We start from the raw sequence: 25,752 nt of genomic DNA on the forward strand, positions 1-25,752 counted from the left end.
CCCCCGTCACGCGCGCCAATGGGCGCGGAGCGCTGAGGGCGGCGCGGAGGCCGCGGCCGGGCCGGGTCCTGTGAGGGGAGCTCGGGGGGCTCCGCCGGCCCCTTCCCGGTCCTTTGGGCAGCGCTTCCCTGCGGGAATCCCGGGCATGGAGACCGCGGGCACTCCCACGAAGGAGTTGAGGTGAGTGGTGCGCGCGGAGAGGCGCGAGGCGCTGGTCTGAGGGCAGCTCCGAAAAGTGGCCCCAAGCGGTTACGTAAATCGCCGAGAATTAGCGAAACTTGTGTTTGTGCGTATTAACGAGGAGTTACACAAATTGGCAGCGTTGCGTAGTCATATGAAATAGAGGAGAAAAGCTGATTTTTCTGGTTTGGAAGGTCGGTACTGGAGTGGTTCAGGGAGGCTTATGGGGCTTTTCTGGGTCCTTGGCACTTCCCGGAGCTCTGTTAATGTGTAATGAGGGCACGAGCATCTGCACTTTTGTAATATACAGGGTGTCTGAACTTGTCACTTTCTGTTAGGAAGAAGCAGCTTGAGTAAATATTGAGCTTCTGCTTTTACGGTGTTTTTACAATGCGTCTTCGTTCTGTGGCGAGAAGTGCTGGTGTCCTGTCCGGGCTCTATTCCCTACAGAAACCTGCTTAGATGGGATTTGGGTAACGGCCTGTGACAGGAAAACTTAAAAAACCAAACCAACAAGCTGACAATAGCTCAAATATCTCAAAAAATCCTTCGAAGGCTGTGTTATGAGCACTGTGACGCTGAGAAATTCTCTGCTATAGAATCATTTGAGGATTAGCATTGCTGGTGCTAAATAATGACTTCAGTAGGTTGCTTGTATTTAGGACAGTATTTGTTTCTACCACTGAGGTCTGTGTTTTTATCAGCACCTTGAGGAGTTGAATTTCTGTCAGTAATGACTGATGGCTTCAACATTATTTCAGTTTTGTTTACTCAGGTAATTGTCTTACGAAATTAGTAACTGGACAGCGTTCCCAAGTGATACATCTCTGGTGGCAGAATTAGATCTGCAGCCTACCTACATTTTTTTTTTTTCCCCTGGAAATTTGTTTTGGAGTAGCTTTTGGGTGACTTCAGCGTAGTCTTACAAAGATATACTATTAGTGAGGGAAGTTATGGATCATTTTAAAGTGTTATGCAAGGTCATTTTCCAGCTTTTCCACATACATTGTGTGTCACCTTGAGCAGGCAGTTGATTGTGGGATAAAAATACAGCCTTAACAATGGGTGTATTGGTGGGATTCACTGGTTATCAGTGTTTATAAGGTCATTGTAGAACCCTAAGATGGATGGAAAATTAATAATTATTATTTTTTAAGCCTGTCTGTCATGTAACAAGACTGACAGTAAAGTGAATCTCTTTTAGAAGCTCTGGTACTGAAATGACCATTTTGTAAAGAAGCAACAGATGAGTCCTATGATGTGAATGTTGAGAGGAACAGTGGCTTTGCTTGGTTCTGATCAGAACTTTGTATTTTTGGGAGCTGGAGATTACATTTGTCCTTGCCTACAGACAGGCACATGATCGATTCAAATCAACAATAAATTCTTTTAAACCTTGAGCTTGTAGAATTAACCACATTAAATCTATTATGAAAAACACAATTCACTGTGTGTGGTAGGACGTGATTGCAGCTTTTGTAACAACCCAGTGAGTGTGGTGGGAACGCCACAGGTTTTTTTCAGCATTGCTGCCCCTACATTTGTCCTTTTGTGTTGGAAGCAATGCTGAATTCCACAGGATCTGGAAGACCCTTATCAATCTCTTGATTTTCATGGGCTAGTCCTTCAGGGCATAGCTTTAACTTCGAGCAGATGGCATCCCTCAGCAGCGAGGATGCATGTCAGCATTCCGAGGGGCTCTCCCTGAACGATTTGGAGAGCCTGCCCAACTTGCGCAGCCGCTCTGCCAGCATCAGCAGCACCGGCTCCAGCGGCCGCGTGCAGCTCCGGCACAGGGTGGCCCAGCTGATGGCGTGTGTGGAGGACATCAGCTCGGATGATGAGATCCACGAAGAAGTGTCTCGCACTCTAGATGAAGCTTTCCTCCGCTGGGGGAAAAAGCTGAAGGATAAGTGGCAAGAATTCAGGTTTTGTTCCCTCCAGTTGGTTGTTTTCGTGGTGGTGTCGGGGCTGACAAATAGATTTCTGATTGATGAAAAGTGACAGAAATTCTGTGGGGAAATCAGAGCGTTCTTAAGGGAGAGTGCATATCCACATTTCAATTTTAGCAAAAAAAAATTTGGGGTTTTCTGTTTGTTTTTAGACTACACTTAGTTACCTGGAATGTGGGCACAGCTTCTCCCCCTCCCGATGTCACGAGTTTACTTCAGCTGAACTCACTGGGCCCGACCACGGATATGTACATTATAGGGTGAGTGTATATTAAAGAACTTGCTTTGTGAGTTTATTGCAAAACTGCTGGGTCTCAACATGGTCTGTTTTGGGAGGACTGTCTGATGTGGGAGATGGTTTAACACTATTGCTACCAGAGGGTGAAGAGTTAACTTAGTCTAACCAGAGTATTGTCTTAGAACAGAGATGATTTATAGCAGTTATCTGCTGCTATTTTGTGTCAGAATGCAGAACATCTTTTTTCTAAACACACAAAAACTTTTGGCTGCTGTTTTCTTTGTTAGCGTGTAAAGGCATGCTCATTTTGATATGGAAGTTATGGAAAATTCTGGATGTTTTAAGGGAGTTAGTGCAAGCTTGTTAGTTTCAATTTATCACTCTGTTTTCCAAACTTTGTTGAAATTCTTAAGTCCTTACATTCAGGTTATTTGTTACAACACATCTTAAGTTTGGCATTGTCTGAAACTCTGTCTTAAGGTGTATATAACCTCCTTTAATTTTATTTTCCTCAGTGTCAGATGTGTTAAATTTGTGTGTGGGTTAAACTGCTTGAATGAAAGACTGAACAGCAGGAAATTTCTGGGGTCTGTGTTCTGCAAAGTTCCTATGAATTCTGTCCAAAACAAACTGGTGCAGTGTGAGTAATTGTGATATATTCAGCTTACAGGAGGTGAACTCAAGAATCACAAATTTTCTGTCTGACTTGGCATTTGATGATCCATGGAGCGTTTTTTTCATGACTGTATTGTCTCCCTTGGGGTATATCAAGGTAATTATTTACATCTCTCTTAAGTGTCACAGCAACTGAAGGAAAATATCTTACATTTTTTTCCTCAGATGCTCCATAAAAGATAAGTTGATGGTGTTTTTTGCAGGTGTCTGCCACTTCCATAGGTACACGTATGTTAGAAGTGATTCTTCATCACACTTGTGTTTTCCTGTTTTTCATGTGATGTGAACTTACACTGAACAGCATATTTCTTGTGGCCACAATGTCTTTATCTCTCTCTTGTTTGTAGAAAAGGTTTTTGCTCTGTGCAGTATTGGGGAACTGTATTGTGATGCTTCTAATGTAGTCTTGCACTATAAATATCCCAAGCAGTGGCAGTGATTTTCATTAAGATTGGTAAGGCTCCTTTATCTTGGTTTTTTTTCCAATTTGTTTGCAGGTGAAAATAAATTGCATATGTGTAAAACAGGATTTTAGTGGGTGTATATATTTACCTGAGGACTTAATTTTTGGTTGAAGACCTATAATATTATTTGGGAATTTTAATGACAAGATTTTGGGGTAATATCAGGGACATAAGATCAGCTAAAGTACTGGCTATTTTAATAATGAAAACAATAAACGTAGAAAGATATCCTGAATTTCTCTAATAAAGAGAAATTAAAAGCCTTTTGTAGTGTTTTCTTAAACCAGCATTATTTCAGGCTGATTTTGCTGAGGTGATTGCATTATCTGCGTGCTAATCAGACTCAGTAGTTGTGCTGTTCTTTTAATTGTAATTAAACAAAACAAAGGACCCATTGGGAATTACAAAAAGGAAAAAACCCACATTGTTCATTCTGGCCTAAGTCACTGCTGATAAAAATTCAAAATCTGGCCGTGGGCTGACATTCAGGCCCTGTATACACACAGTTAAAAGAATTCCTGCTGGTATGCCTGGCTGATTTTGAATTCTAATTTATAACTATGGGAGTTTGAACCACACTAATGAATGGATGCTGCCACCTAATGGCTTTCAGCAGGACTTGATTAGCTCTCATAATAAGGGGGAGCTGTCAGGCCGGGTCAAAATCAAACCAGGCAGCAAGGAAAGGTTATCCTAGGACTTAGCCAGGAATTTGGTTGAGGAGGAGAGGAGCAGTTGCCCCTTGGCTGACCTGTGACGAGGTTGGGTGTGGAGGGATAGGTGTTCATCCTCGGGACATTCTGTCCCCTCAGTAACAGAGTCTGTTTCAGAGTGTTGCATTGGTCACAGTCAGTTCTTTCACCATCCACAGGATCATGTTTCCTCTGTGCAAGGGCTTTGATTTGGCTCTGAGGACTGGTGAGACTGGTGCTGGTTCCAGCAGAGGAAGGGTCAGTGCCTTGTGGTGTTCAGGACCTGTGGATCTTGAGAAATGTCTTGGGACTGGCCACAGCAGAATGAAACAAAGCAAATAAATAATAGAGGGACTGGAAGATCCGAGTACCTCATGAATGTAATTATGGAAAGGAGAATGCTGACTACTAAAATATTCATGCATCGTCGAGTAATTGCAGTCCATTGTTTCAATATTCTGTTTGGTGTTTTGTTGGGTTCAAAGACAATGAGAACATTAAAATATATTCTGAAATCATTTAACTGTGTAGATAGGAAGACAAAGAAAAGAGGAATTCTGTTTTAAATTTTGGGCTGAAATTTTGTGCTTTTCCAGCTGTTGCATGTCAGTTTTATTCTAACGTAGTCTTTTTCTAAATTAATCCAGCATAAAATTGAACTACAATTAATGTATTTCAATATCTGTATTTTAAATGGAATCATTATCATTAAAACAAACACAATGAATTTTGTGTCTCGTGCCAGAAACATTGTAAAGTCCATAAATGTTCAATGAAGGACATCTTTATTAGACTATTTCCACACACAACAAACCAAAAAAACCCTAAACTACAAAACCCCCCCTGTCTGTATGCTCCCTAAGTGTTTGGTAAATCAGTTTTTACAGGCACTGCAGGCAGGAGTTACTGCTGTTTGCAGCTCATTGTTTTTGCAGATGCCTGGAATTGACTGCTGTGCTTTTGAGGCATTTAATGGCATTTAGAATATTTAATGATCTGCTGAAGGGTGCTTCAGTTTGAAAAACTTGCTGCTGTTGGAGGACTTGTACGTGTGAGCTGTAAAGCTTTTAGGTGAAAAGTGAAGGATTTGGTCCTTCATGAACAGGATTCTTAAAGAATGAAACAAGAGGCTGGTAAGGCAGAAGAAAAGTCTTTAAAGAGGTTTGGGCAGGTGCATGTTTTGAGGTCAACTTCAAATTTGTAATATAATGTTAGAACTGTGTTAATTAGCTGAGGGATTGATCAGATTTGTTTATAAGGAATATGTTTTTCACAGCACTGAAATGGGTCTGCATTTACTGTGTCACAGTATTGAGGCCAGGCTTGGCAAGGGAATTGCATGACTTCTGCTTTGGCCTTCTTCCCCTAAAAGCTCCTGTGAAGTAAACCCAAGGAACTCCTGGAAATGACCATTCCTTCTTTTCTGTCTCTTCCAGCTCTCCTCAGTTCGCATGCAGGGGTTGCTGCTTCTGATCTTTGTGAAGCACGTCCACCTTCCCTTCGTCCGGGACATCCACACCCGCTACACACGGACAGGCCTCTATGGATACTGGGTAAGGAATTCCCGAGATGTGGTTGCCCTGGTTACTTATGGTGCTGTGTGCCTCTGCATGGATCCATGCTGAGAGATAGGAGATGTGGTTTAATTAAAAATTAATAAACTGACAAGCAGACTCATTTGTTTGAGCCTTGTGTGCAGCGCAGACCATAATTTCACCGGTTTATTTGCTGATACACAACAACTTGTGTAGGAAGAAATTGTACTGATTTAAATCTAAATTGCAAGATTTAAAAAGTTGTAGGTGGTGTTAGTAGTTACACTTGCAGGCATTGACTGCAGTTTCAGGGAATGTTGTTCTTCCATCCCAGGGGAACAAAGGAGGAGTCAGCATCCGCATGTCCCTCTTTGGTCACACGATCTGTTTCATGAACTGCCACTTGCCAGCTCACATGGAGAACACAGAGCAGCGACTGGATGACTTTGAAAAAATTCTAGAAATGCAGTTTGAAGGAGAGGATATTCCAAGTCCCATGGATCATGAGTGAGTTGTTCACTTAGTTCTGTCTCTATAGGTTTTATCTATTATATGGTGAACTCTTGCACTGAAGAGTTTTGGGATTGGAGTTTTCATCCATCATTTTTATTTTAAATGTCCCTTTGGCCTTGACCCTGAAACCTGTGAGGAAAAGATAACCTGAAAGACAGATGTCTGTTTTACAAGACTGTTTTCTTCCAGTCTTTAATTTTTTAATACATTTGTTAGCATATAGACTGTACATGTCATGCAGGAAAGCTTTAGAAACTAAAGCCTGTTTATACCAAAAATCCTCTAGGTTGCTGTTAAATGTTCAGAGACATAAGACTCAGGAGAAGTTAATATTCAGGCAGTAATGAGCAAGCAGCAAGAAAGCAAGGGACTTAATTTACTGTTCCAATTACTTTAAATTTTTTTTACTTAGCAGCAGGTTATCCCTGTGTAAGCTTATCTATAACTACTTAATGTTTGTGTTTAAGCTGTTTGCATTAAGCAATATAAGTGATTAGAGCACCTAATTAGTGTAATGGCTAATATTCTGTCAAATTCTTCCCTCATTTAATGGTTTCCTATAAATCTGCCATGTTTTATGCATTTTGGTTTGGTTGGTTTTTTTAAGGATTCTCTTCTGGTTTGGAGATCTAAACTTCCGGATAGCAGATTATGGGATACACTTTGTCAGAGAATCAATCAATAACAAGCGCTTCAATCTGCTGTGGGAAAAGGACCAGGTAGGTCTCAGTCTCTTTGGGGGTTTGGGTTTGTTTTTAATGCACACAAACACAACACAGTAGTTAAATTACACCTTGAGCTTCTAATTTCTGTTACAGAACACAAACTGAGAGCAGTCATGAGGTGGAACATGAGGTGGTCATAAGCCCCAGTTAATTGCCAACTTTTTTTGCTTTGGTGTAGTTTCTTACTCATTTATAATGCTCACATTTGACTGGAGCTTTCTTTGAACTTCATGTCTTGTCAAGTTGTTCCTTACCCTGACTTCTCCCAAGAATTATTTTTAAGACAACCTTATTCTGGAATTGCCCCAGAGCTTTCAGATGGATCATGTCAAGAGTTCCGCTATAACAAAGAGGCCCTTCTGAATTCACCTTTCCAATTACGCTGTACTGATTGCAATGTTGAACTCCTGGAAGATGCTTTCCCAATCATCCTTTAAGACCAGATTTTTAAACATAATCTTTAAATTTTACTTTTTATATTTGCAGTTAAATATGGCAAAAAAGAAGGAAGTGTTTCTTAAGGAATTCAAAGAGGGTCCTCTGCAGTTTAAGCCCACCTACAAGTTTGACCTTTACTCGGAGGTCTATGACACGAGGTAAAAGATAAAATGAGTTGGGAATATGAGAGTGAATGTGGTGCTTGCTTAAATATCACTTCAGTAATCAGCAAACCTGAATTTCCTGACTGTGCTCATGAATTGGGGCTATTGACCTGTTCTGTTAGGCTTGGATTGATTGAATCTGAGTAAATGAATATTTTTTGCTGAAGAAGCTGGGGTCTGCTGATTGTATGAGGGAAGTAATGAAACAACCCGGCTTCCTTTTTGGAAAGACCAGGTTCACAGAATAAATGAGCACTTGTTTAAGCTGCTTCTGTTTTGTTCTTTCCTACTAAAAGTGCTCATTGGTTGTGAAAAAGGAGCAAAAGAATAATTGTCAGCCATTTTTGTTTCCCTTCTCTGTTTAAGCATTTCATTTGGTATGCTGGTATTTGAAAATTAATGTGTATTTGTCTCTGTTGATTGTTTTAAGTTGAAAATGGAGTATCTCATATTTCCAAAGTTTTTCTCTGATATTAAAGTCTGTTTGTTAAGTATTAGTCTTATGTTTCCACAGAAGGATAAGTTCCTGTCCAAACAGGGTTTTGTACTGATCTTTTTCTTTACTTCCAGAGAACAGAAGTCCCTGTTTTGGTTTAAGTAAGAAGAGAACTTTCTGAATTTTGTAGTTTTTTTAATATTTCAGAATCAAAACAAGGCTCCATCTGAGCTTTTGCTTTGATTTTTGTGAAATATTTGAAAATCAGATGACAGCTGATTTTCTTTAGGGATTTTTTTTAACCTGTCTGAAAGCTGCACTGTTACCTACTCTGCTGTTGCACTTAATATTGGAAGTTCATTCATGTGGATCCAAAGACATTTTGCTTCTTAATTGAATGCAAAGAGATGTAATGGGACCAGCAGTAAATCCAGTTAACAAAAAAGACTTATAATAATCCAAACCTGGGCATATTGGGATTCATAGGCTGGTTGTCTGTATTGGCTGATTGAAAGAATAAAAAGTGTATTTATACATTCTGTGTGCATCCTGCTGCTGTTCAAGCTACCAGAGAGACTTTGCTCAGATGGGGGTGACCAGCAGAGCTCAAGGCAAGCACCCTGCAAAAGTTGCTTTTACTGAAGCCCACAGAATATTACTTTTGATAATTCTTCAATGTGAATTTTGAGGGTTTGTTTCCCATCTAATACCCCATTTCTCTAAAACAGTGAGTGTATTACCTTAAGCTGTTGTTTTGGTATTTTCCTGCACAGCAGAGCAGACATCTGGCAGCTCATAAAGATTTCTGTCGGTTTATGTAATTACTGGAGTAAGTGGGATAAGAGCCCATAGTCATTTCAAATCTTTCCACCTTATTAAAGGTGGGAAGGGGTAAAACAAAATTCTGTTGAATATTGAACTAAATGGCCTTGGTTTTGATATTTAAAGTTATTAAACTGACAGTTTTCCTTACACATTCTCCTTTTAACTTTTATAATCCAATCCAGTCCATTCTAATTCCTCTTCCATAGGGTATGATCTTTTCTCCATTTCAATTTGAAGTGATCCCCCCCATCCAGAGAGTTGCTGTTAAGTCTTCCTCTACAGAGAGAACCACAGAGGGCTCGTGTCTTCTGGTGTAATTGATGTGGTATAAAAGGAAACTCTGCATTGTGATAACAGTTTGATGTATAGCACAGTTGCAGGCACAACTTCCTTGATTATGGAATTTTAAAAGCCTGTTGTTATGAGACAGCAGTAGCTTGCAAACCTGAAATGCAGGCTGGTACAATTTAGAGGAACTTCTAAATAAAGCATTGCTCTGGCACCTGTGATTACCATAAGCTACCCAAGTTTGTCCTGTTTTTTGTTGTTAAAAGAAACTTGCTCTCAAATATTTTGAATAATTTCAAACATCCTTCAAACTCTTCCTACATATTCCTTATGTTTACGCCCTCATTTCTCAGAATATCTGTACATTTGGAGCCTGGGGCAGTTGCTGTACTCACTCAATGTTCATGCATGTTTTTACAGGGTTTTAGGAGAAAGTATCATTTCCTGTATGAAGCCAACTAACCCACTGAAACGTCCTTCTCCTCTTCATTTTACTCCTCTTTCAGAAAGCCGTGAAACTGATCTGGGGTGAATGGAGTTCAAATTAAGGAAATGTTGGTTGTAAAACACATTAAACAGAGCTGTAAAATGAAGCTTGGATATGATTGCCTCCTTTTATTAATATGTATCTCACAGTCTTGGAGTAGATTTTGCACAGCATTCTTAGCTTTTGGCAATTTGTTTCTCTGCTCATTTCACTTTTTACCTTACATTTTTGCAGTGAGAAGAAAAGAAAGCCAGCATGGACTGATAGAATTCTATGGAAAGTGAAAAATCTCTGTGAGGTTGCATCAAAAGAAGGCGAATTCCCTGAAGAGGAGAACCCGATTTCTGTTACTCTGAATAACTATGTCAGTCACATGAGCTATGGCATCAGTGATCACAAACCTGTTACAGGAACTTTCAAGATTGAGGTGCTGTCCCAGTTATGTTGTTCAGAAAAAGTTTGTTTTACTCCGTGTTGCCTTACAGCAGCTGATTTCCTAAACCATAATCTCTGTTTCATTCTGATCATAGTGAAGGCAGCAAATTGCTTTCAGGTTATTTCCAGTCAGTTAAAGAGTCCCACAGGTGGCAATTGTGACAGAGAATAACTTGAAAAGAATAACTGAAAGAATGACAGGCTTGACTGAGTTTAACTCTGTTCTTTTGTGTAGATGAAGCCTCTTGTCTCAGATCCCTTGGTCACGCTGAGTCCTGAGGGTGAGTGGAGTGCAGAGCACGATGTTTTCATGCGCTACTCCACGGTGCCTGAATTCCCCAGCAGCGCTTGGGACTGGATTGGGCTCTTCCAGGTAAAGTTAATCTCATCATGGATCTTCAGCAAAGATGGTGAATGTGACTGCAGGAGGTCGTTGAGAGTTTTGGAGCAGTGATTCTTGCTAGTGCAGAACTCTCTGAAATGGTTGTGTCCTTGATTGCCGTTAGTTCTGTGTGCTGATGGTTTAGCCCTACAGCATGGGAGTTCTTCCACACCCTTTAAATTCTCTGCTAAGATAATCTGGTGGTTTATTTAAGTAAAATGTTTCAGAAGCTCTGGAAAGGAGTTTATGCAACAAAAAAAAGAACAAAAATAAAAGTCTATAGACAGGTGAGAGAACAGAGCACTCCCACCCTCTCAGAAAACAAAAGGTTTGTGCAAGCCCCCAAAATGTTTTGATCATAAGAGTGCTTTAATTATTTCAGTGAAAAAGTAAACATCTCTCACAACTTTGAGTTTCCCATGTAGTGTATGGTTTTCGTTTCCATCAGGAAGCTGATGGTTTGGATCTTTCCCTGCAGGTGACTTTCAGGCATGTGAATGATTATGTTACTTACGCTTGGGTGGAAGATGATGAAATTTCTTCCAACAAAGACAGCAAACAAGTAAGTCAGTTGTATTTCTTTCTAATGTAGTTTCCCACTGGAGTTCTGTTCCATATCCCCTTCTCCTTAGGGGTTCTGTATTCTCTTCCCAGTTGAAGTTAATTTGGAACAATATTTAAAATCCCTCTTCCTAATTGTTCCTATTGAATGTTTTGGTCCCTCTTTAAAAGCTGCTGTCAGTTACAAAGCTTTCTAGTAGTGACTACCTAAAGTGATTTAAACCAAACAATAAAACTTACTTTGATACAAATGGTAACTATCCAAAGATACTTATCTGAACGAATAGAAGTTGAAACTGGGAACCGTGGCTCCTTGGGACAGGCCCAAACCAAGGTAGTGAATTGCTCTGCTTTTCCCACCAGGAGGCAGCTCCACTCCGTCTGCCGCTCTGTGGCTTTGTCCCTTCCCTTAAAAGCACTCTGGGTCTCTTCTCCCTTCTCACTGAACCAAGCCAGCTTGCTGACATGGTGAAGGATATTCCTTCTCCTCCCTGATTTAATTTTCAGACGGTTTCCTGAGTTATTTCTGTCCTCATCTGTTTGAGCTTACGTTTTAAAACATGCTTATAAATAGCAGATACTGATTTTGATAGTGTCCTGAATGGCTTTTTTGTAAACGTCTTTTGCTGTGGAAATTGCTCATTGCCTGTTCTTATTCTTGCCAGGTTTACATGAGTGCTTCAGAAATACCTAAGATGGGAGGAGAATTTTTGCTTTGTTATTATAGCAATAACTTGCAGTCAATAGTTGGCATCAGTGAGCCTTTTCAGGTAATACATTTGGAAGCACTGATTAATGTTGATGTAATTTTTTTTTTAATATTTATTTTGTTTTCATATGCATCTGAACATAGCTGTGTTAATCCTTGGGAAGGTGGCAGCAGAAGGAATTTTTAAAAGAATATGTCCTAGCTAAAAAGAATTTGCTTATATGCCAAAAGACTCTGAGTGACTGTTGTGGCATCACACAGCAGTGAAATAAGACAGGTTTCTCTCTCTGTGTTCTCTTTTGGAACTTCAGGCTCTGTAATGTTAGGTCCCCAGTTTCTGTAAAGATGACAAATCAAATGCTGCCAAATTTCTGGCAGATTGTAGCTGAGCTTTTTGTGCTTCATTTTGTGACTTGCACAAAAGTGTTTCCTGGAAATTGTCGCTTGAATTTGGGAAGGATGGGACAGCTGGACTCAAGTTATTTGATTAACAGGCTTTGTTTAATTTCTGCAAAGATGACTTAACCTGCCCAAACAAGATGAACTAACCAAGCATTGCTGCTTCTACACAAGCACTGTTTTTTCCAGAATAATTTTGTTTGGGCATAATTTTCCACGCTGTCATGGCTGTGCTAATATGGTGGGGAATCATTAAATTGGAATTCTGCATTGTTGATGATGAGGATGAAGGGGTTTTAGAAGACTGTAAAATTCCAGTGCCTTAGGGAATACAATAATGAAAGTTCCTGGGCTGGCTGGTATCTCATTCCTATTTTATACTATTATATTTTATTAATGTATATTTTTTTCTGTATGGGTGAGAAACATGGCAGAGTGGAGTATTTGTGTTGTCTCTGAGCTCAATATCTATCAGAGACTCTGCAGGATTGCTGCCTTTCTTCTTGGATGACATTTCATATTTTGCTATCACTATAGTAGATTTTCTTAATCTTCTTAATTTTTATCAAATTCTTTATATAATGGTATAAATAATACAGAGCAACATGGTGCTTTTGAATTGTTAATTTGTTACTTGTCTCTCTCCTAGATTCAGCCTAGCAAAACACCAATAGAAGGGGATCTGCCAGAGGAAGAGAGCAGCTGGCTGCAGAAGCCTGACAATCCAGAATCAGGGGGTGATTCTGAAAAGAGAAGGGGCATTTAATGGTCCTGGTTCAGCAGTCAGATGATTCTTTATGTCTTAGCGATTGTAAGCTTTTGCTCTTAGAAGATGGAGTAAGACAGGTAGGATTGTTCAGAAACTTTGTAAGCTCGTAGAAGATAATTTATTGTGGAAATGGATATTTTTATTCTGGGGAGAGTAACTCTCTTGCACTGGATGAGAACTGTAAAAATAGCACTTAAGGAATGCTGTATGTTTTAAGGTGATAGACATTTCTAATGCAATGATTTAATCTAAGGAAGTTGCAATGTTTAATAGATTTTTTGGCTTGTTCCTTTTTTTTGTAGAGGATATTTTATTTACGATGCAATATTTACTATGCTGTAACCACTTAATAATTGATTTCCAAATTTTGAGTTTAAATGAAGTTATTTAAAAATTATTTATTAGATACAGCTAGTTAGCTTGTTTTAAAATTTTATTTGACTTTCAAATGTAAGCTAATTACCTTTTGGGAAACACCAGTGACAACAGGCCACATGAAAACAAAATCTTCGGAGTGTATAAAGTCTGCTTTGGTAGATCCTTCTCTTCATGCCTTACTGAGAACACTTTGTAGGATTTTCCATTTCTGATTTTTCCAAATTGAAATACATTTATCAAAATACACTATTCCTGATTTTTTAAAAATTCTTCTTTTACAAAACAATTAAGCAATTTGCTTATTGCTTTCTCCCCCTCATTAAAAAAAGAAAAATAAACTTATTTTTATACCAGTCCCTGGCTTGGAGTTAGCCAGGATCCCGTAACTTCTGAAGGAAATTGCAGAAGTTGAGAAGTGCTTTAGCATAGGTGAGCAGCCCCTGGTTGATGAAGCATTTGGCATGATCTTTGAAAATTGTAAATCTCTTGAATTTATAGTAATCAGTCTGCAAACTTTCTGATTTCTAGAGGTGCTCAGACCTTACTGTATCCTGTGCACTTGAGGGTGGAGATGGAATAAGAAATTTCATGTACCTTTAGGAACCTGAAAGGTAGTTAGCTTCAGAAAGGGTCTTGTTTCTAGATGAGGAAATAGAGATCTTTGGAAAGGATAGGAAGAAGCATCAACATTCCACAGAATCTCAGACTGCAGTGCTGGAACAGAGCACTTGTGAGTCTCCCATGTTCTGTATCCACAGCTCCCTCCCATGTGTGGTGAGTAGTTAGTTACTCCTCACTGGCATGGTGGTTAGGGATGGAAAAGAGCAAATTTGGTTCAAGTGGAAGAGCAAAGTGTGTTGGGATGTTCATGCTGGAATACTCCTTCAGAACTGAGTGGATTCCTTTTTGCTCTTTTTCTCAAAGCCTTATTTTTTTCAGGGTTGTTTTGAGATAGAAAGTTAACAGCTTGATAAGATATTTGTTTTGCTTCCATCATTCACTGTATAAAATCTATTGAGGTCCAGGTGTCTTTGTGTCCTGTTGAAGCTCTGACATAGGTTTTCTGGTTAGGTAGTTGCAGTGGGGTTTAGGAACACTTGGCCTCTGTAGGTTTCAGTTGTATCTCAGCGTGATGCTTGGTGTTGGGAACTGTTCCCAGTTGTGAGTAGTGAGGGCAGGTTCAGAGGTTACTGTGTTCATTGCATGGATTAACACTGCCTTGAGGTTTACAGTTTGTACATTCCTGTTACATTTTGGAACAATATTAGAAACAGTTTTCCCATTTATACTAGTCTCCCAAGAATTTGTTTTGCACTGAATTTTCCAGATAGGTGACTTCTTCTGGCAATTAGGGCATCAGACAAATCCCTGTTTTGCATTGCAGTAACTTCTGCAGTTCCTGACTTGTGCCCTGTTTCTGGTTTCACTTGTGTAATTCTGACCATTCTCCATGCAAGGAGATTCTGTGGAGAGCCCAAAAAACAGTGGGCTTTGAATTCCAGACCACAGCTGGTGATTTACTGTGGACCAAGATCCAGTTTCTCCTAAGCAGGGTGCATCTGCTGGGCAGGAGCAGCTCAGAGGGAGCCATGCAGCCTCTTTGCAGGGACAAAACACTCGAGATCCTTTGTGTTTGTGGGAGCTGAGAACCCTCTGTCACTGGACACAGAAGCTGCATTTTGTAAACTGATTCTTTGAACCACAGGACTTCCCAGAAAATGCCCACAGCAGCTGGGATTGGAACTGCTTGTGTGTAAGGAGGATGCTGCACAGAACTCTGCACTTCTTTCTTCAGTATTATGCACACAGAGGCACTTTTGTTTACTACTGTTACCTATGGTAGCTTTTCAAACTATTCCATGACCTGTAATGATGCAATTTCTGATGAAATTTATCTTTCTTAAAACACCTTTAATTGGATGTTATAATCACTGGAAATGTTTTTATACTCATGTGTTTTCTTTTCATGTACCTCTAAAATAAATCCTGGCAGTGAAGTGTTGTGCATGGCCTCTGTTAATTTGAGAAGGAACAGACTGGCTTGGGTGGGGAGGATTAATTTGTAACCTTTCTCCAAGGAACTTGTTTTGGTCATGTTTAATTCACAGACACAAAGTATTTTAGAAGGAAATGAGTAAGAACATGTGGTAGGGCTTTGGGCTGCAAAAGAAGGGCAAGGACAAATGCTGGTTTTCCTTTGGACAAAGCAGATTCATCTTATTTTTTCCCTTATTTCAATGAATCCAGTATTACATGCTCTTGTGGTTTTGTATTTTCTGTCCCTCTTCCCCAGTGAGGAGGTTTTGACATTTTCTTTGTAAAAATGCCCAGACCACTTAAAATTCTTTCTTAATTTTTGAGAACAGGTTCTTCTAATTTCACTTTTTCACAGTGAATTTTTCAGTGTGGTTTGAAGTGTCTTTTTTGTCTTTATGAAAGATCTGCCACGTTATGCTTCGTATTTTAAATTTTGTATTTTTTAATATAAATTTGCACTTGATTTGCATCTAAAGGTAACTTTTCATAACTCTTTGCTGTTGGAGAAATTATTTTCAAATGGCAATTAAGTCTCCTAAGGAATGTTGTCCAGTCTAGCCTCATTTAACTTCCACAATATTTCTGATTGCTGGCTAACCTCAGGATGTGCAGTGTATCATTGCACACAGATAGTACAGCTCTGTGTAAACAGGAAATATTTCTAAGATGTCTTGCGTGTTTGTGAGACCCTAAAAATACGTTCTGATAAAGACCATTGTTTCTACTACCACTGCTTCCTTCTCTGCTCTTGGACACTGAGTGACACTCAGATGAACTTGTCTTAATTAATATACTGCAGTGGAAAGGCCAGTTGAACAAAGCTGGAATTAGGTTTTCCTTGAGAGAGGAAATGATAACTTTTTTGAGAACTCTGTGATGCTAACAGGAAGCTTCCTGTGGCCCTTTCTGCCCCTGGATGTAGGGATTGCTGTTTGAAAGTGATTGATATGAAGCAATTTCTATTTAATACCCAGTTACTCTGGAAAATGATCTGCTCGGGGACTGCCCTGAACTTGTCTAAATGCTTCAATTTGAGGAACATCATCCATCTGTGTTTGTACCTCCCACCTCCCTGTCTTACAGTGGAACTGTCATCTTCCACTTACAGGGTCTCTGCAATTAAAAAGAACATTGTGCAACCTAGAAAGCAGCAAGGGAAATCTGTGTGGGAATTGTTGAACACAGGGTGGGAGAATCACTGGAGCAAAACAGTGAAGTGTAAGATCTGGGAATGCAAACTGGCGAGAGGAAATGCAGAGGTAGGAGAAAAATTCAGAAAATATGAATACAGGCACCACAAAAGGATGAAAAACAGAATAGCAAATGTTTTAACCTGCTAACCATGCTTTGAAACTGGCAGTTCTCAGGTACAGACATCAGCTCCGGTAAGGGAGTGTGTCAGCATCATTTGTCACATACCAGTTTACTGTAACTGTGTTGTTTTACTGCTCAGGCTCATCAGAGACCACACTGTGCTCTGTGCCCCTTTTCATTTTCTTCTTTCTTTTGAATTTTTTTTCTTCTGCTTCTTTTTACTGTCTTTACCTTTTCTTGGTTTTTTTTCCCCTCTTACCACTCACTTGTAGCCAATTTTCAGAAGTTTTTTTACACATAATTCTGCTATCTGCATCACAGGAGCCATTCCACCTACACAGCTCTGGTGTTCTGACCTTTGTGATTTCTCTCCATAGACAGGGGAGATAAACCAGGCTGGGTATTGCTCCATATTACTGAGAATAGGGTGGGTTTGTTTGAGGAAGTGACGGTGAGGGTTTTTAAAATGTGATAAAATCTACTTTTTTAGTAGAACTCTGTATTGGGAAGTAGGTGCTCAAGGAAACAATTGTTGGACTGGAACAATCTTGTGTATAACAGCTAAGGAAGCATAAGAATAATTCCAGATATGAAACAGAACAGTGACAGGCCCTTTCTTTGCAGTTGCTGAACAGAATCGTGTTACCTGTATCTGCTCTGGAGTAGCCAGTGCTTGTTAATGTTATTAATTAATCTTGTTAATGCTTTCTTGGCAAGCATTATCAACTGGAGTTGGTTTGTAGTAGAGTTGACAATTCAAATTTGGCTCTTCCAAGAAGATAGAAAGAATTATCTCCTCAGCAAGTCTTAAAATGCCTGAAATTGGGAGTGATTTTTTTTCCCCCAGTCACAGGCAGGATATCTGATACCTTTTTTGGAGGGTGATAGGTCTGGCCACGCCATTAATGGATGGCATGATCATTGTAAAGCTCTGTAATTGCACTTAAACCAGTGTTCACCAGATTATTTTTCTCCTATTTGTAGGAATTTTTGTGCAGTAACGTGCCAATTAATTTCCTTTGCCATGATTAGTTAGCTACTCAAGGACTCAATTAATAATGATTCCGTTCTGCAGCAGTTTGCAGAACTTCCTGTAGTTACCATGGGAGCAATCAGGATTTTCTATTGCTTGCTCTTGGAGGCAAAGATGAAGCATTTTTTCTGCACAAAATCTCTTGGTAGATTTTTGAAGTCACCATGGGATTGTTTCGTGCCAACACCTCTGAAACAGCATCCGCAGCGACCTGACTTTTCTGAGCCCTTTGGGACAGAAATGGAACATCAACAAAGTTGGAGGCAATAAACACAAACATAAATTTAGCCTTCTTGGAACTGTCGTGGCACATTGTAACGAGTGAAAACCAGTCTTGAACTTAATTGTTTCAGCTCACACCTAACACTTGGTATAAATACAGAGGTTCATCTTTTCCTCTCACAACAGGGCTCCGAACCAAAGGCTGCACTTAGTCAAGGTTGTGTGCTGCTGCTGCACACTGAAATCAGAACTATCCATAAAGAATAGAAGGATTTACTGACTTTCCTTGGAAAAATGGAACTGCAGATTGAACGTATTCCTACAGGAGAAATCATCCGCGTGGTCGGCCGCAAGGCAGAGCGCAAGACTGTAAGCATGGCTTTTATTGTTCTCTGTCCCCCTCTGGTACTGTTGGTTACACAATAACCAACTTAGATCTGAACTGAGCAACTCCAAGGCAAGAACGGGAGGGTTTGCAAGGCTGGTTGGTCATTGGAGTGACTGTAGCTGTGTTGTGAACATTTTTTTCTCTCTGGGATGGAATTAGTAGCAATGAAGCGAGTGGGAGTTTAGAAAACCATTAAAATGTATTTCCTGTAGAAATACTGCAGTGTACTAAAGTTTCATGTTTGGCCTGGCTGTATGAATTCTGTCAGAGTTCTGGGAGCACTTTCAGGCTGCAGAGGATGGGAAAGAGCTTTGGAACAATGATTTTGTTCCTCTTCTGTGTTGATTGTGCTGTCACAGGGTTCATGCCCTGAATGTTACAGGAAGGTTCACAGATGGAAAATTCAGTGGTACAGGGACATATTAACAGACTTTTATAAATATCTCAAGGAACTGACTACTCTGTTTACTTGGGACTTTATTGACTTGTGTTCAGGGTTTGTGTGTAAGCAAATGGAAATCCATGAGCTGATTGTTTCTGGTTTGACACAAACAGTTGAGAAAGACGGTACTTTTCTAAGAATAATTTCAGTTTTCTTGGCTGTTCTGCATGTTTTGCGTCAGAATATTTTCTATCTGCATTTGTATAATTTTTAATTAAAGGAGTCTAAAGAAAAGGAACTATGTAAAATTTAAAATGTTTAGGAGTACCTAAATGCAACTGTGAATTTATCTCTCTTTGTCATAGCTATTTAAAATCTGTTTAACAGATCTTCAGCTTTGGTAGGGCCATCTTGTACTGAAGTGCACATCTGTGCATGTTGCTGCTGTTTCCTAGCATTGTCTTTCCAGTGACTAATCTGAAACTCCATCTGAAAATTAGCTGAGACATTTACTGTGTGGTTACACAATTGTCAGGTAGAGTCATTTTTCTTCAGAAAAAACTGAGAGCTCCCTCTGCCTTGTTGGGAGAGGAGACAGTGACAATTTTGGTGTTCTTTGGTTTTCAGTAAACAGTCCAGGAATGTTACTGACTTATTTGTAGTGACAGTAGGGGACACTGGCAGGACTGGATTGTTGTTCCCAGGGGAAAATGTTCCTTTAAACCTTAGCATGTGCCAGGGTCCTGGGGAAGACATCAAAGAGAGAAAAGGTATCGGTTCAACTTTCTAAAATGTTTTAAACTTAGTAACATTCGGTGAAACGGTAACTTGCGACTTCGAAAACAATGCGTGTTGGTGCACTGTTGGTGCTGCATGAGTGGCCAGAGAGAGGTGGTTTTTGATGTCCTGTGCTTTAAGAGAAACTTTAAGATACTTTAAACTTCTGTAGGAGTGGCAAGAGCAGAGCTTTACTGTTTCAGCTCCGTGTGGTTCGGGCTGTTGGAGTTCAATGTGCAGAATTTCCTGTGGATCCTGACGAGATTGCCTCGGGTGTTTCACACCTGTGAGGGATGAACCAACTTGCTGCTCACAGTGGATGGTTGCCTCAGCTTGGTGGAGTCACTCCAGAGCGAACTTCACCCTGCGTCCTTCCCAGGAACATGCACTTTTGATGACTCCCAGAACCAGGCGTCAGCCAGGAGGGGCCGGTAGAATTACCATCAGCGTTCGAGATTTATCTTGTCCGTCTGGAGCAGACAGGTGCGTCTGCCCTTCGAGGCAACAGCTCGGTGCAGAAGCTGCTCAGCAGGATGCTGCTGCCGCGGACAGTGTAACCAGCGCGGCCCGGGCCGGGGGGCGAGGCGGGGTCCCGGTGCCGGTGGCGGCGGGGCCGGTGCAGGTGAGGGCGGAGGCAGCGGCCCGCAGCCCGCATGCCCGGCGCTCGGACATGCTCACTAGCGGCGCGGCGCGGGCTCCCGCGGGCAGTCAGCGCCGAGGCGCTCGCGGAGCCGCCGCAGGGCCCCGAGCCGCGCGTCCCGGGGCGCCGAGCGCAGGTGAGCGGGGCCGGGGGGGCGAGCGACAGAGCGAGCGGCCGGTGTGTACGGCCGCCTCCTGCCCGGCCGGCGGCACCGGCGCTCGGGCACATGGCTGCGGGGGCAGCGGAGGCGGCGCCCCGGGCGGCCGCAGCTCGGCCGTTCTCCCGCAGCCGCCGACCTTCCCGGAAACTCTACGCGTTTTCCACGGAAGGAACAAATGAGCGGGCTAGAGCAGCCGGCATCCTGGCGGCCGTACGGCGTGGCTCCGGCTGCCCGGAGCAGTTGCTCCCTGCCTGGCTCCCGGCCGGTCCGTGACTGCGCTCCGGTAACGCTTCCCTGCGCGCATCCCGCACGCCCTGCCCGGCACGGGGCGAGCGCTGCTCGCGGGGAGCCCGAGCGGAGCCGCGGCGGGGCCGGGCAGGGTGTGGCGGGCGTGCGGCTGCTCCCGGCTCAGACGTGGCCGTGGCACGGCCGGGGCTCCAGGCGGCTTGGCTTGCCCTTGTCAAGACAGGCTTCCTGTACATCCCAAACTTGCGTTACAGCTCCGAGCGCTGTTGGGTGTGATCCGCCCTGCTGTGCACAGCACTGACGTTCACATTGGAAGAATTCTTCCTTCTTTGCCAGAGCTTGCACAGGTGCCTCAAAGCACTTCATGGAGAAAGCTCGGTATATTTAGCCCTCCCTCACAGGTGGAGATTGTCAAACTCCGTAACTTCTCCAGTTTAGTCCACATCTCTACATCCTCACTGAGACTCAGGGGTCTCCATCTCTTGTGCTGCTTTCTATGCCAGTTTTTCCCAGTACTAATATACCTGGAGTTAATTGCTTTAAGTGACAGTGACTCATGGAAGGAATCTGACTCTGCCTGAATGAGCAACTCATTCTAGTAACTTGAATTTTCCAAGTAAGCTGGCTTGAGCTGCATTCTTGTCGTTGGGAGGATTACAGAGGAAAAGTGATTCTGAGATACAATACAGAGATTATTCTGGTATTTAATCTCTCTCTGACAGTTGCTCGGGGCAGAAGGCCCCTCCGGAACTACTTGTAGATGGCAGCTGCTTAGTTTGAAAAAGTGACAAATGAGAAAATTTGCTTGGTTGGTGGGACAAGCCACGAAAACAGAACCACATCTTAGAGTACTTGGGAAGAAAGGCATTTTTCTTTCATCCCCTTTTGGTGCAATAGACAATTACCAGTTGTCAGCACCTTTTCAAAACTTTTAGAAACTGCCTAAGGCTTATGGAACTGATGAGTTCTTAATTTTCACAGTAGGCCCTGATACGGCAACTGCTGTCATAACACTTCAGGGGTTTCAGTTTTGATAGTGGATATAATCCTGTGTTTTAGGGAGAGGCTGTGTAAATATGAATGTTGTGTTCTGCCTGGCAGGGACCAGTGGAGTGCTACACTAAACACATGCTGTCCTAATTTATCATGATATAAAGGATAGATTTATTTTTAAAGAGCAAAAGAAGGTGTGAATCATAACACAGTAAGGAGTGGGAGATCCCATGTGAGTCAGGATCCACAGTGTGTAATTTCTGTTCTCTTCTGCATAATTAATAGCAAAGAAACTTGTGATTTACAGTACGTCTTCAGGATTTATAATAACTGTAAGAGAACTTACATAGATCCTGACAAAATGAGTCATGCCAGGTAGAAAACTTTTTTTTCGTTTATTTTTAATTTTCTTATTTGATCTAAGCCCACTGAAGGAAGGCCAGTAAAAAACTGGGGGCTAAGAATGCTTTATAACATTAGTGTTTCTTTCTATGAATAAACTCAAACTCTATGGATGCATTTATGCAAACCTAAGATAGTCTTAGTCTTGTTCAGATATTTGGGATTTTTCTGTTGTTTGTGGTGTCATGTTGCTTATTACTGCATTGGGAACCACATGCTTTCTAGGAACTGGACAAATTCTTCTCCCCCTGTCCAAAGGAACAGTCTGCTCCAAATGCAGGAAAAACAAACTGCAGCAGCTGCCACAGTCCCAGGGGAGTGTATAAAGTACAGCTCCCACTGCCCCTTCCCTTGGCTCTTACCTGGCAGGTGTGAATGGTTCCAGCATGTAAAACATTGAGGATCACTGGGCTGCAGCACTTTGTTACCAGTTCAAAGGACTAATTGAGTGAGCACTGTTCACAGATAACCAGCAGTGCCTTCTGTAGGATAAATGTGTGTTTGGGAAAAGCTGATGTGTTACAGGTGCTGCAGAAAAGGAGGGGGAGGGAACTCAAAGTAGAGCGGATTTTCTCGGGGCTGGTCTGTCCCACAGCCCTTTGTAAGCAATGTGAGTGTAACTCAATCACTTGTCCTTTCACAGGCTACAGAACTGTTTATAAAGGCTGATTTGTGTGTTTCTAAAGTGTTACCGTGGGTAAAACCATCTGTATTGTACCTTGGGTTACCTCTATCAGTGGCAGTCAAACGTGGTTAACTTATGAGAACTTACCCAAATCAGAACCGAGCAGGCCAAACAAACAGGTGATTTGTGTGGAGCCACTTCCCAGCCCAGCTCTCTGTGTGAGCACAGGAACATCTGCACAGAGGCAGGAAAGGCTGGGATCAGGTGGGCACTTTGTGCTGGCATAAAGTGATCGCAATTATGGCGTGTGTGTGTCTCCTGTCAGGGCTTTTCCTGTGTTAAATGCTGCTTTACTGCTGTGTAACCAGCTCCTGAGTGATGTGGTTGGCTTTGCCTCGGATTGCTATGCTTGGCTTCTACAGAAACCATACATCCAACCTGCTGTCACCTCTAGTGGGTGAGGTTTGCATGCCTTGTCTTCCTCTGCGATTGTAACACAGTTCTTTTTCTGCCCGGAGGGAGCCACTTGTGCTGTGCCTCTCTCTGCCTGAATTCAGGGATCTCTCCACTGGAAAATATCCTGCTGTGTATTTTGTGCCCTCCTCTGCATATTTCTCGTTGATGTATTAGTGGGGTGGGTAGCCAGCTCTTCCCAGAAAGCATTAATAAAGATACAAGGAGGCAGCACAAGTAAATGTGAAAGGCTAACAAAGCTTGTTATGGCAGAAGGTTCGGAGTGGACAAATCTCAAGTCATTTGTTGCAACTGAGTCATGTTCTGTGGGGGTGGAAGTGTTCCTTACAGCCCTGCCCTGCCTTATTTAAATATTTAAACATTTAAATACAACAAGGAGCAGCAGGCCCAGTACCTTTTCTGTTGCTATATATCTCCAGTGTGGTCTGTTCTGTATTAAATTCCTGTACTGGAAGGCAGTAAAGGTTAGTATTTAGAACTCCTGTGGCATTCATGCATGCATGGATAGCTCTCCCTGGCAGCTTTTTTCTTTAGGAAAGCACTTGGTCAGGTGCCAATGTCCAGCTTCCCTGGGACACTCTCAGCCCCTTAACCAGAGTGGTGACCTTGGGCCAGCCTGGCCACCGCCCTTCCTGTGATTCAGTTCAGCAGCTGATAATAAATGGATGTAGAATCTGACATTTTGGCAATACCTTTGGAGTGCTGCAGTGTTTGCCTTCTGGGCAGCGAGGTCCCAGGGCTGGGAGGTAGAGCAGGCTGCAGTCACTGAAAGCTTTGTCTCCGAATGGGCAGTGTCATTGTTGGTGGTGAAGAATGTCGTGTCAAAATGTGTTATTTGCCAGGAAATGGAGAGTCCATGAATGACTCGGAAGTCCTCTGTGACACAGCTGTCACGGCACTCAGCCTGCAGGCTGGGCTCTACAAGGTAGAGCTGTGCCTTCAAATTTATTTTGTTAATTTCTTTTGAAGGCACTTTTCTAGTAAAATTTCACCACAGAGTTTGCGACAAAGATGATGAAAGGTCTAGAGGGGAAGTCCTGTAAAGAGCAGCTGAGGTCACTTGGTTTGTTCAGCCTGGAGAAGAGGGGACTGAGGTCAGACCTCATTGGGGGCTGCAGCTTCTGCTCTGTGACCAGGGACAGGACCTGAGGGAGCAGCTGGAGCTGTGCCAGGGGAGGTTTAGGTTGGGTATTAGGAAAAGGTTCTTCCCCCAGAGGGTGCTGGGGCACTGCCCAGGCTCCCCAGGGAATGGGCACAGCCCCGAGGCTGCAGAGCTCCAGAAGTGTTTGGACAACCCTCCCAGGGATGCACAGAGGTGGGATTATTGGGGTGTCTGTGCAGGGCCAGGAGTTGGCCTGGACGATCCTTGTGGGTCCCTCCAGCTCAGGATATTCTGTGATTTCACTCTGTATTTCCTTTTAGTGTTCTGGTGTCTGACCAGAGATTTCACCCTTGCAAAAGGTAACACAGAGATGTGCTCCTGATCTGAGACAGTGCACACTGGAAGCTGGAAAACAGCCTTTGGAGTGGGTCTAAGGCTGCAGGGAAACCTTTGTGCCTTAGCAGCTGAGTTTCATTAGGCAGAGTGATCCTGGTGCCTTCTGCCAGCTGACAATCACCAGGTGTATTTGGCCATTTTGCTAATGAAGAGAAGGATTATAGAAGGAGGTGTAATTCAACTAGGGAGCAGTGTTTGTCAGAGGATTTTATTGAGCTTGCAATTGCATTTTTCTTCATTACCATATCCTCAATATTTTATGGTTGTCTTTATGTCTGTTTTCATTGCCACCTGCTGCCTGCTCTGGGTGGGATAATTCTGTCCAGGAAAGAATCATCTTTACTTCAGCACTATAATGACAAACTGAGGGGGAAAAAAAAAGGGTAAACTCAGCTTTCACTCTGCACATATTGTTCATGGCTGAAGGGTCCAGTTAAGTCAATGTCCAATTATATAATGAAGAGATAGTGATCTGTTTAGCTTTTTAGAAAATTAAATTCCACTGAAACAATATAACTGGGACTATAGAAGTAGGAGGAAAACTATTTTCCGTTCTGAAGCAGGCCTTTGTATAGAGCTGGGTTTTTTTAAACTCACTAACAGTAACTAATAACTTGTACATTATACAGCCCACACTGAGTCATTGTTTACTCAGGGAAATGACTTTCAACAGCCAGAATTGTTTGCGAAGTTTAATAACTAAAATATGCAGTTCTGTGCTTTACAAGGCTGCACACTATAATCAACATTTTGGAAAAAACAAAACCTGCTGCATACTTGCAACGCCACACAGCACTGCATTACAAATGGTGCTTCTGCAGCTCAGGTTTTGATCTGCAGTAAAAGCTGGTGTGGTTTGGAGAGAGGGAAGATTATTGCACAAATTAGTGTTGGGCTTTTCTAGAGTTTTATTGAACCTTCCAAATTAGAGACCAGGAAGCCTTGTTCTCTGTCCACACATCTTGTTTTAAATAACAGGTTGTCTTCCACTCTTAAGACTTTTGGAGTCTGTTTGAAATTGCCTCTTGTGCTTCTTGGGAGGGAAAGCCACACCTTTGCACCAGGAAGCCAGGAATTCTCTCTCTGACAGAATTGGAACTGAGACAGCAAAACAGATGTTTCTTTTGCCTCATTTGAGTGAGCACTGGAGTTCAGTTGTGAGCTTTTCTGCCTTTTCCTGACTCATTATTTGCTGTTCTGTGTTAGCATGGGGTTTTCTCAGAGATGTTACAGGAAACTTCCCTCCCCACCCACTGCACCTGTAAAGGTTTTAACAACAGCCAGGGTTTGTGTCCTGGGTTGGTTTTGGGGTACTG

At 42.0% G+C, this 25,752-nt stretch overlaps 2 protein-coding genes across 7 annotated transcripts in view; both read left to right on the forward strand.

Moving 5' to 3' along the window:
• Positions 1-18: 18 nt before the first annotated feature.
• INPP5K (inositol polyphosphate-5-phosphatase K) lies at positions 19-15,243 on the forward strand. Of its 4 annotated transcripts, none has more exons than XM_032129855.1 (13): positions 19-180; positions 2,285-2,392; positions 3,034-3,142; positions 5,638-5,754; positions 6,071-6,243; positions 6,857-6,968; positions 7,461-7,570; positions 8,147-8,173; positions 9,847-10,039; positions 10,283-10,420; positions 10,908-10,991; positions 11,656-11,760; positions 12,748-15,243. In XM_032129855.1, the coding sequence occupies exons 1-13, from the start codon at positions 146-148 to the stop codon at positions 12,862-12,864; spliced, it is 1,428 nt and encodes a 475-aa protein (XP_031985746.1). In that variant the 5' UTR covers positions 19-145; the 3' UTR covers positions 12,865-15,243. The 4 variants fall into 4 exon arrangements, with proteins under 4 accessions (XP_031985746.1, XP_031985747.1, XP_031985744.1 ...); XM_032129853.1 differs by lacking the exon at positions 19-180 and adding an exon at positions 1,675-2,108; XM_032129856.1 differs by lacking the exon at positions 8,147-8,173.
• Positions 15,244-18,084: 2,841 nt separating this feature from the next.
• The window catches only part of MYO1C (myosin IC), a 52,338-nt gene continuing 44,670 nt past the window's right edge, over positions 18,085-25,752 (forward strand). Inside the window, exon 1 of one of the 3 annotated variants that reach the window (XM_032129848.1) lies at positions 18,085-18,220. In XM_032129848.1, coding sequence (XP_031985739.1) covers positions 18,146-18,220 — 75 coding nt within the window. In that variant the 5' untranslated portion in view covers positions 18,085-18,145. Of the gene's footprint in view, positions 18,221-19,857; positions 19,882-20,077; positions 20,175-25,752 lie in introns of those variants that run through there. The other 2 variants (XM_032129852.1, XM_032129847.1) reach the window with 2 other exon arrangements.

This window comes from Corvus moneduloides, chromosome 20 (assembly GCF_009650955.1).
Source record: "Corvus moneduloides isolate bCorMon1 chromosome 20, bCorMon1.pri, whole genome shotgun sequence".
NCBI classification, from domain to species: domain Eukaryota; kingdom Metazoa; phylum Chordata; class Aves; order Passeriformes; family Corvidae; genus Corvus; species Corvus moneduloides.